This window comes from Neodiprion lecontei, chromosome 6 (genome assembly GCF_021901455.1).
Source record: "Neodiprion lecontei isolate iyNeoLeco1 chromosome 6, iyNeoLeco1.1, whole genome shotgun sequence".
Taxonomy (NCBI): Eukaryota; Metazoa; Arthropoda; class Insecta; order Hymenoptera; family Diprionidae; genus Neodiprion; species Neodiprion lecontei.
Genome location: NC_060265.1, coordinates 23,695,557 through 23,707,441, shown reverse-complemented (window position 1 = coordinate 23,707,441; position 11,885 = coordinate 23,695,557). Strand labels below are relative to the sequence as shown.

Below are 11,885 nucleotides of genomic sequence, written 5' to 3'. Positions count from 1 at the left end.
ACACGTTCCAACTTTCCAGCCCCCAGCAGTCGAGCGTCGTTCCTCGCAGGCGAAGAACGTTCCGTGACGTGTGACGCGTGGTTCTGCCGGACGTATCTACGTCGATCGCTTCTTGAAATCGTTGGTCCTTCCTTCCTTCTTTCTTTCTTTCTCTCTTTTCTCTCTTATCCTCGTCACCCTTAACTCGACCCAGCGAAGTCGACACAAGTAGTCGTTGACGGAGCTGCCGTGTCGTTTGTGCTGGTGCTCGTGCTCGTGCTCGTGAAAAGTGCCCTCCAGTTTGTTGTGCGTGTTTTCGCCCGGTTTGTGGCGGGGGTGCGACGCGGGGAGAGAATAAAGAGAGATAGATAGTGAACGCGAAAGGGAAGAAGTGAGAGGGGGCAGGCAACAATAGAGTTGCATCGGGATGTGCGGGCGATCCTTCCGCCCGTTGCGTTAAACGTAAAAAAAAAAAATAAATAAAAACAAAACGAAAATCGCGAATATAAACAAATGAAAAAGTGAAGGGGAGGAACGCCGCTTCCGGTATTTACTGCAACAGCTGATAACGTGCGTTTTACGTTATTCGGTTGTTTTTTTTATTTATTTATTTTTTTTTCATTTTCGTCGCGTTTTATTCCTTGTTTCTTAAACTTTCCCGCCTGTCGTAAAACGTTTTACTTTTTAATCTACGATCGCAACGCCACCCGTGTTGAGTGTGAGTTATTTTTACGGCCAAAAGTCGGATGGATTTCATTCGCGTGTTTTCACGTTGAACGGTATCAGTTTTGACGGTTGTTTTTTTTTTTTTACTCACAATCGGATGATCGAATTGACAATAAGAAACAAACGAGCTGACAAAAAATTGCTGCTAGACCGACATCAGTTGCTATTATTGATACTTTAATTTGTTCTTCTTATTCGTTCGGTTCCTAGCTTGCGATCGCTTCTTTTTCTAATCAGTAATCGACGAGGGCTTAAATACGGTGAAACGGAGCGCGTTTGATCCGCGATATGTTAACCATTCGATGGGCAAACAGATAAAACCCTGCGTCGTACATTCGTCTAATATATACGTAATACATCGAGTGAAATTCAACTTATTTATCTAGGCACGACGCTCTGAATGATAATCGCGTGACTGCTTTCTTCGTAACATCGGGTTGAAAGACGTTTTACTGACCGTAGACAAAGGAATACAACGAATTGATTCGAAAGGTGTTCGCAAGAAAACTCTACGTTACAAACAACAACAATACCAACAGTCATAAAACTCGGGTCAACGTGTTGCCTGTGAATTGTTGTAATAAACACATATCCGTTCTGTTCCGTAACGTGAATTTTAAGTTGAAGAAAGGTGTATGATGAAATAAAAAACTTAAAATTAAAAAAATTCAAAAAACAAACGAATAACAAGTAAAATAAAATTGTAAATTGTTACAATAGGATAGAAACGACTCTTAGCGCGTGAAACATATGAACGCCGCACGCGTACGGACGTCTGGATGTTTGTGAGAAAGAAAAAAAAAATCCGAAAGTTCGTTCGGAAAATATGTGCGTGGTGTGTAACGATAGTTTAGTGAGGTGAAACCTTCATGCTGACGAGGCGGAGATTAAACGTGGAAATATTAGTAGGAGTCCCGGATGCGATTCAAGATTTACCTACTAAATTTAGCAATGAAGTGACTCGACGTCGCAGCAGTTGACAGTCGCCTTAATATCCCCCCACCTCTCCCATATCCTCCCCCTCTTCCCCGCCCCCCCCGCCCCCCCACCCCCATCCCCGACACCGCCGCCAATAAAAGTATTGGAAACAATTAAGATGTACCCCGCGCCGGCGAGACATCCATCCGCTCCCGTAAGTATTACCCTAATTTTTATTTTTCAATTTTCATTCTCCTCGCACATCGTTTTATCTCTCTTTTTCGCTTCGCCGTTATATTGGGTATAATTCTCTTCTTTACGGCTCTGTTATTGTTGGCAGAGAAAGAAGGTGATGATATTTCCCTGATTCACCTTTCATTGTTTAGGTACTCATTGTGTGCGGTGTTGTATTCTTATCACTATTTTATTCTTCTTCTTCTTCTTCTTAATCTTTGGAATTTCAACCAACTCCGTCAACGCCGCTCACGGCATTAGGTTTGAACACACGGCGCATAACATTTATTGAAACGTGGAGATGTTTAAGTTTTTTTTTTCTTTTATTTTCTTTTCTTTTCTTCGCGGTGTGTGTGTACGGCTGGTACGTGGTTTAAGTGAGGTCAAGAGAGCGAGCGAGCGAGTGAATTGAACGAGGGTTTGCGAGAGACGAGGGGGAGCGAGAGGGAGTAAGAAAAAAAGGGGGAATAAAGAAAGGAGTAAAAGAAACGAAAAAGAAGTTACGTGTAAGGAATGGTAGGAGGGAATAAAGGAAGATAGCGAGTGTGGGGAGCGAGCGGAGCGAGGAGTATGGAGTATAAACCAAACAATCGTATACCTACCTCGTCCTCCTCCTTCTCCGCCTCCTCCTCGTCGCCGCTCTCTGTTGAGAAGTTGGAGGAGGAATGATTCTGAGAATATTTATACGCTTCTTTATTCTGTTGCAATATGTGTGTACGTAGTTTTGTGCGGTGGTCAAAAGTCGCGTTGAATCGAGCGTACGATTCGCGAGTACGTACCCGTATAATTGGCTTTGGCTTTTCGCCTGTACTCGTTAACGAATTTATTACACGTACACGTGTATTTATCTATATAATTGTATACGTATAGCCGGTTCTTTTCTTTCTATTTTCGTTTATTTCATTTGGTCGGAAAAACTTGCAACTCATTTTCGATCAATCCACGGTGCTGACGATGACCGGAGTAATAGAAGAATTTTCGTAGCAAAGTTTTTATGCAAAGAAAACAAATCGATTTTCTTTCGAGGATCTGGACGATGTGTGCGTGTGTTTTTTACGGAAAAACATTACTGCGTTCCTTTTTTTTTTTTTCTTTCTCGATTTGTCGAAGTTGGTTCGTCATCTCTTTCACTATCCGCCGCTTAAATTCCTCTTCTTAATTAACATGTGAGACATGAAAATGCGCGCGTGCTTTTAACGCCAACGACCAACGAACTACAAAGTCGCGTACTAGAAGAAGAAGAGTAGGAGGAGCGTGAGGAAAATGAGAATAAGACTGAGGAATACGTAAGGAAGGAGGAACACGGAGGACGGTTAATGAGTCAAATAATCTCGCCCTCTTGCTCACAATCAGACACACTTTCCAACGATCAAGTTTGATTCGACGGTGACATAAAAATCTATACTCTCGTTCGGGAAACGCGGCAGCGGCGACGACCAATTAATTTTCACGGCGGTCAGCTCATCCTCAGACGTGTTTGGATATACGTGTGAGCATACGTATACATACATATACGCCTGTGTGCGCCGCACATGTGTGACCGAACTCGCCGCTGCGACTTGTACATCCAATTCATCCCGAACCATGCAACCCCTTCCTCCCTCTATATCCTGGTTTTACTTTGTAGACTGCGACGTCCTTTGATGATATGACGTTGCATAATGTATTATATCGCCTCGTGCGACTTTCGATAACTTTGAATTAATAACCTCGTTCACGTCACACACACGTAACCCGGAATCGTTTCTTATTCGTGTCGGTCGTACGTAGGTACGCGCATATCCTATGCTCGTGTTTACGTGTGCTCCATTTACGTACGTAGGTATACAGCTTCGATCAACGTTCTCGTTTTTTGTTGTTCCGTTGCGCGAGGTAAGAGAAGTCTAGTCGTAATTTCCGTTCAATTTGTATAATTTCTATGTAACGTTGCCGCGTCGTTATCGTTTGTGCAATTTTGTTCGTTTCTCTTTTTCTTTGTCGCACTAGCTGTTTCCGTTTTATTTAATCGACGGTGTACAGCTGCCGAGGCACAAGTACAGAATTTATCGTTACAACCTGTGTATAAGGCGAAAATTCGTTCCACGGGATTGTATCGAATTAATTTTTACCACGGGTCGTTAAGAGTCGGTTCAAACTACCGAGATAGCTTCTTGCCTACAAGTATTAAACGTATAGGTCTATGATGAGACAGACGCGAAGTAAAGTATACGTGATCATATGAAAAATGTTGGGGGGGAAAGGAGAAGAAAAAAAAAAAAAAACCAAAAAAGAGAATCCGTGATGTCGATGATTCTTGTTATATTTACACTGCGTGTGCCCTGCCTGTTTCATATACCCTATGGACTGTAGACTACCTGTATGTTTAGCAATTTATGACGGGCAAAATATTCTCCTCGAAAGTTGGCAAAGCATTAATCAGCATTCGTTTGCATTACCTAACGTCTTAAAGTCTCGAGCGTCATCGATTCGTGTAGAAAATTGAAATTTGCAGGAATTCTCTCTCGTCTCGTTGTTGAAAATTAGATACACCGCGATTTTTGCCGACTTGAACGTTTATTTCTTACGACCAATGTATGTATGGATTGTAATATTCACTACCTGAATATTTGTTCTGTTTGGTTGATTTTTAAATTAGATGTAACGTGCTTATTGGTACCTCGGTGCGAAAGCTGTCAGAAATTTCTAGCGCTCCGAGATAAGTTGATGATCGATTTGTTGAATTACGGTGGGAAATTCAGCTCAGAGTCGATTAGATTAATATTTCGATGAAAAAAGTAGAACAGCATTTGGTATATCGTAACAGCGATTGATTGAGTGAGTCATAATTGTGATTGGTTTGGTTCTCCGTGAATCGTTGCAGCAGGCTGGTGAAATTAATAAGTTTATTGGTAGGCAAGCCTGTAATATAAAGACAAAACGAACGATATCGATCGTCGTTGATTACTCGATGAATCGGTACAGGTCGGTGGTGAGATCCGATCTTTGAAGTTCGGGATGAAAAGTGTGGGAAGTGTTTGCAGTCTCTGATGTCATCCTCGCCTCTTCCACGGACGACGGACATGAGAATCAACGAAACGGAGCGTAGCTGCTCTCTTGACCGGAAACAGCAAGCAACAGGACGAATTGAGTCGAGAATAAATTCACTATCGACGGCTAGTCGTGATTACAGCATTGATTTTACGCATACCAAAGGTAGAGAATGCGACTCGCGATTTCTATTCCTTGCCGATGGAACCTCGCTGATAAGATCATCCTTAAAGCATCGTGTGTCCTGCTGCAAGGATTCTAATTACTGCGTCAAAGTTTCCGCAGCTGTTTTATCGCCCAGCGGCGCTGGGTGGAGTATAAAACGATAAAATTGGCTATGGATCGCGGTAAAAACGAGAGACGCTTTTACGTATACCCCTTGGCATATATCAATTTCGCGCATACGCTTGTCGATACATTTATATTACCATATCGATGCTATCTCCGTTATTTAGCTCGTGTACCAATAAATCTGCTTTCTTCAATCTGGCTGAATCCCAGTGAACCATGACTAAACCGAATACAAATTACAATTTTATTCTACACTCGATCGATTTTTCGGATCAATAATGATTATCCGATGGTTGATATATGCATAGTATTTATCAAAACCTTGATTAAAAGGATTCTGTAATATGTACACTTTGAATCGGGCGGTAGTATTAATTATTACGTTTATAGTTTGGATTGTCAGTCGTATAATATATGCCTCTTTTAAACAATTCTCTTACTTTCATTTAGATATATTTATTCCATTATCCTTGTCATCGCGCTAATTGCTTCGCGGAGAATCGTGAAACGCGCGGTGGCTGAGTCGAGTTCGTTTCTCGTCTGCTGCTTTGCACCCTCCGTTTGACCAAAATCATATAACTCCAGGGGTGTGTTTCTTAAACAACCGATTGAATAATTCATATGCTCTCAAGTTACGAAAGCGCGGCGCGGCTGAAGATGATGATTTGCATATTTGGGTCGCGTCGCATTGCCACTGCAGTCGCGTTTGCGATTTGAAAAGTAGTAAGTTGGACAAAAAAAATTTTCCTCAAATTGCATTTAAAAAAAAAAACGACTCGGTCGAAGAAAATTTCAACGAGCTTAAAAAAATTCAAATACGAAAAACGTTTCGTCGAATATGTTTTCTTATTACATTTTGTGTAACACATACAAACACTGTGTATGTATACATTACGGTGTTTCAAAAACGAATTTTGTTTCTCTTGGAAACAGGTTCAAAAGTTTCATTTACACATAAAAATACTCTGCATCCCGTTGGTGGTGTATAATATATATATAGCTATAAATGTGTACAAATATCTATGCTTTCCAAACCTTTGTAACAAAGCGTAGTCAACATCATTAGAACACACATTAAAGTCATCCGAAAACTCGATAATTGATGATAACTATGCTTTGTTTCAAAGGTTTGGAAATTCATTTGAAAAATATTGACCAGCTTACGAGTATTGTAACATTTTATCGAAAAGTTGAATTTCCCCATGCTAAATGAATGGGAAATAAAAATTAAAAAAGCGACCTGAGCCAATCTTTCGGGAAGATCAATTTTCTATCAAGCACCGCCAACATTCGAGAAAGAATAAAAAACTTTTCTCCCAAACCACCCTCAGGCGTACGTACATTTTTATTTAACAGGTCAGTACAGCACGGGGTTTATAAATATCCCGGTGTACATAACAGTCGAATAGTGATTAGATTAATCCGCGGGCGTAAGACCGACACCGGAAAGGATTTGCAGTTACGTTTTACGAGTGAATCGTAAAGACGCGACCGGAGGAGGAGGAGGAGCCCTCTCGTCTGTTTAACAGGGCTCGGAAGGGAGGCAGGGAGGGTTTGGTATAGGTATAACTGTATACACACCTAAAATAGCTGCGTGCAAGAGCGGGAGTGACGGTGTATACGTATAACAGGGGGCCAGGGGTGAACCAGATTATGTTAATTGATTATAAAACTACGTTAGCGGTGGCTACGGCTGGCTGGTATGGAGAGCTTGATAGAGAAGAGACGGGTCCCTCGATGCTTCTCTTCTTGATCGACCCCTTCTTCCTCTTTTTCTTCTTTTTCCTCCTCTTCATCATCTCCTCTCCGTCCCCCGTTGTTGGGCTCTCCCTTTATCACTGCAGGCTCATCAAATCAATTTATGAACTTTTCCCGCGACCAACCTGACCTGACTTAACTTCAACTCAACGCAACTTATGTAACCTGACTTTGCACTCTCTGTCACTCTTGTATTATAATACGTGTAACGCGTTCGCATTGCTTACGAAAAGATGATGTGACGATGACGATGATGACGTTGACGACGCGTGATTTTATTTGCGACCGGCATCGTTGCAACGATGAGATTTTATTCGCACGCAGGATTCATGGCTTGTTACATACGTTCTTGTTCTTTTTTTATCATATGCTGAAGAAATGATAATAATTTGCACGCGTGATCCCAGCGTCTATATTTATCCTCTTTATATGCGGGGACTGGGGATAAGAGTATGAATTGGAATGGAAAATAAAAACGATACGATAAAAAGGAAAGAATTCCTATTGTATACGATATGCGCCGCGTACTCGTTCTGCCGCCGGCGTGCAGAATTGAATAATTCCTTTCTCTTCCCTTTTCGCACTACGCGTTGCTATTTTGTAAGAATACGTTCACGGGCCGCTCGACGGCGCCCACAATTATGCAACCATGTATGGAGTGAATTTGAAACCGCGCAGGTTTAACTGCTGCTGCTGCTGCACACATCGGTGTAATGTGTATAATAATATACAGTAAACTTCGTAACGTAAATATTTATGATCCTATACATATCCAGCTCCTACATTATTATATACCCGTACCCGCTGTCATTACTCGTTATGTAAATATATCGTTTAAATAATTACTCAGCTGGCGATTTGTACGATACATTATATACAATATATATGCATGATATCATCACAAGCGCAACCATTGTTTTAAGATAGTTCTAATTTTTTTCTTTCATTCAATTTTTGAGTACAGCGTTTCTTCGTTCTACACCTTGTTTGAATAATTTGCCTTCATTTCTAAATCGTTGTTTCGAAAATTTGCACAATTTTCACATTCGTCGGCGTAGCGTTATGTCGCACGGTGTTGACGTTTTACAGAGTAATTTACGTTTTCACCACATAGAACACAAGTTTTGATTATGAAAAATTGAATCGTTGTATTATTGAGGGTTGAGTTCGTGCGTTAATAACCGGAACAAAAAAAAAAGATGTCCTCGTTTCCAATTTCGTTTATTTCCGATTGCTTTTTTTTTTTACGTTTCTTGCGTACGCCACATGTATATATGTATACACAGGTGTGCATGCGTGTATGTGTACAGTTATACGTATATCAGTATCAATGTAATAACGTCTGTGTATCTGGAGGTTTGCATTTTTTTCGCTTCGTTTTTTCCCCAGTCACAGTGCAGATTAAAAAATAAATTGCACGCGCCTGCAGAGCTCGGCTGCTGCGAATGTGCGTTATGCACGCCTGTACGTACGTACAACGTACATTAATACATGTATATACGTTGTACGGGATGAAAAATGTTTTTCGTATAAAGTACTCGAATGACAATCGCTAATCAAATTGTGCTCCGGCTAATTGTTCGGTGAATTGCTAGGCGAATTGAATCCGGGGAAAATTGAAAATCTCGCTGAACAAAAACTAAAACAAAAGAAGGAACTGGACGGGGTTTGAAAAAAAAAAAAATAACAAAACAACAAATACTGCAAAAAAAAAAAAAAAAACCCAGAAATTGGTAGAACAGAATTAGCGCAGCGTTCGTGATTCACTAATTTAATATTAAATCGATCTCCTGCACTGTATTTGGTCGCGAATTATCTGTTAGTCGTATCGGACTCACCACTCCTTATAAAACTTGGGTCCGCGTAAGGCAAAGTGTGTACGTATCAAAGTTGACCGACCGCAGAGGTGCAATGCGTGAAATTGAGATTGCCTTGTAGTCCGAGTTGTATTATAGCATCGGAATGCAAGCATTTGAGAAGATAATTTGTCACTAGGCGGTATATATAGTTTCATCCAACGAGCACAATATCATGTATATACCAAAAAACCACTACATTTTGTATAATATATATATATATATATATATATATATATATATATATATATATATATATAATATGATAGTGTAATACATACATTGTTTTTTTTTTCGTCTTTACGCGAAGTTATCTCATCCCATTCCATGTGTACCATACATGTTATATACATATAACTGATAATGTGTGTATACGTAGCTATGCGAAGGCAATGTAAATAATGGTATAAGGGTATATTTGAGTTCGGTGGGGAAAACTTCGCCTTATCCTGTGTATGCACAACACTGTGTGTAGGTGCGGTACTACCTATGTATAACTTCTTGGTTACAAGACTATACCTCGACTCTCTTCCCTCGTTCTCTTCGCCGATGCCGACAAACTGTATTTCGAATAAAGTTCTCACTTTCAAACTTATGTTGTTATTATACGTCACTCGGAGATTTTGACGCGGTCTAAAAGTTGTCCCTATTATACGTTACGTACCTATTCTTTTTATAATATATTATATCGCGGTATATTATTCTTAAGTTGTTATAGTTATGGAAGTGTATAGAAATAAAAAGAATCCTGCGAACAGGAAGGGACGAATCATATGTAAATTATGCGTAATTGTCATTCTGATTCGTAAAGATCTGGCTAGTTCTTCAGTTTTATAATTCCAAATGATTAATACGAATATTTTGCGTTACGCTATTAAAAACTCGTAAACGATGTACTCCAGTCGAGGAATTTCGACTGTTGCCCGGCTTATTGACCTCGTCTATAGCTACGTGTACCGAGATAAAAGCTTACCTCCAAATTCGACGGTCCGTGTAAAAACGTAGTGTAAAATGAAAATTTATTGTAAAAGAAACGGCGATAAGACGGGGAAAACGCGACAAACTATTCGTAAAGAAACGATTACACCTTGTGTTTATCAAGATCCAAATCGAAATCCAAATCCACGCGTATTACAACGAAATCAACTGACCATATCATTCCCTAAATAATTGGTAGGTTTTAGCGGCATCATTCCAACGGCTTTGGGGTGGGTACATAACAGGGTCTAGTCTATAGTCTACGGGGGGAGTCACGGCGTATGGGTTTCGGGGTTTCGGGGTGGCCCAGGGGTGGACGGCGAGGGTGGCAGAGACGCCGGCAAAAGGGGCGGGGATGAGAGAGCGAGAGAGCGAGAGAGCGAGAGCCGTTGGGCGCCGCGGGGTTGAGGACGAGGACGAGGAGGTGGAAGTGGGGGAGGAGGAGGAGGGGTTGTGGGGATCGGTTAGGTTAGCGATGGGGGGTTTGGGGTAAGAACGGTATGACAAGCATTTGATGAGGGGACCACCGCCGCCCACTGAAATCCCCCCAGTGGTTCTCATTCGTATCAATTATGCTCTTGTTATTATGCAACGTATTAATTCATTTGGTACGATTCGTTCTAAGGATAAATCTCTGTTGTTTCTTGTAGTCATCTCTTTGTTTCATGTATGTTTTATATATACATATATACATATATATCTTGGTTTTCGTGGGCAACGTTGCTCAAACTCTGTATCCAACAAAAGATATTAAGAATTTGTGACAAATTTATTACACGCATATAGTATGACGTTAGTCGTGGAGGAGTTTGATTGATGAATCTTTTGGATTTAAATCCGATTTTAACGATGTATTCAAAAGTGTTTGCGATTAGAATCCGAGAGGTATTTGTACTGGGCAGTTTATACGTATGTAATTTGAAACGAAAACCTTTAGTTGGGAACCAATCGAGTTGGTTGCAAATGTGGATTTGCGGCGCGGTGTAGAGCGAGAGGAGAGGAGAGGAGACGATGCATTCATCGTCGTATCGTTGCTGCAAACGGATGAAATTTTTTGTAATTCGAAGGCGAGAATGGGGGAAGGTTGTGAGAACCACTGCCGCGAGGCTGGCTGAACATTTACATTTTCATGTCAAACAAGGACCCGGGACTTCGCCCCGGCAAGCGGAAAGCGGAGAGCGGAGAGCGGAGAGCGGAGAGCGGAGAGCGACGAGAAGGGGTGTGCCAGTCGGAGGAGATACTCACCCTAGAACTGGCCCTAAACCTGAAGCTCAATGGTGGGATGGGGCCGATTGTTTGCTCAGAATTCGAAAAGGGGCGAGGGATAGAGATGGGTAAATGGATATATGGATGGACAGATAATTGAAGAAATAAAATTAAAACAGTCGAATATACTGATAAATAAATAGACAAATAGACAAATAAATGATTGAATAAGTATATGTATCGGAACGAATCAACCACAACCGTATGGTTGAAGACTTGGTCGAGAACTAAACTAACGAGGTAAAAACTGAAAACTAGAAATTTAATAAAACTAAGCCTTTTGCTCTTTCCTCTCAACAAAGTACGCGGATGGACGGCTTTTGAAGATGCCGATGACAGTTGTCGCGTTATTGTCAATCGAACACCGTAGACGCGACGCGATTCGATTCGCCGACTCGTAGACTTGCTCACGATCACAGACGACGTTAACTCGCGATAATCAGAGAGGCTCGTCGCGTAACATCAGCCTAGGCAAGTGATAGCGCATCATCCATAACCTTGATTAGAGGAGATTGAGCGTTGAAGCATCACCGAGGAGGATCCGGCAGTCCGTTGCTGCCTGATGTTACGTATGACACGATCTGTATCGCTCTTTCGAATGAGACTGAAGTTGGTAACGTTAACGTAACGATGAGGAGTTGGATTTTGTGAATTAGTGGATATTTTTTTTTTTTTTTTTTAAACGTTTACCACATACCGAAAAGTCATTAAAATGCGAATTGGCGACTTTTCCTAAACATGTATCGTTACGGTAACGTTACCGGCTTCGTCCTCGTTCTTTCGAACGCTTTGGATATAGCACGTGGAATGATAATTGGGCGAAAGTCATTATTGAAGATGGACGGAGGATCG

General features: G+C 41.1%; 1 protein-coding gene across 15 annotated transcripts in view; it reads left to right on the top strand.

The window, feature by feature from the left end:
* LOC107222399 (protein groucho) overlaps positions 1-11,885 on the top strand; it is a 57,300-nt gene continuing 45,415 nt past the window's right edge. For 4 of the 15 annotated variants that reach the window (XM_046742905.1, XM_046742904.1, XM_046742903.1 and 1 more), the window contains exons 1-2: positions 1-525; positions 1,092-1,837. In XM_046742905.1, the coding sequence (XP_046598861.1) occupies positions 1,802-1,837 (36 nt within the window). In that variant the 5' untranslated portion in view covers positions 1-525; positions 1,092-1,801. Of the gene's footprint in view, positions 550-574; positions 698-915; positions 1,838-11,885 lie in introns of those variants that run through there. The other 11 variants (XM_015661757.2, XM_015661755.2, XM_046742906.1 and 8 more) reach the window with 9 other exon arrangements.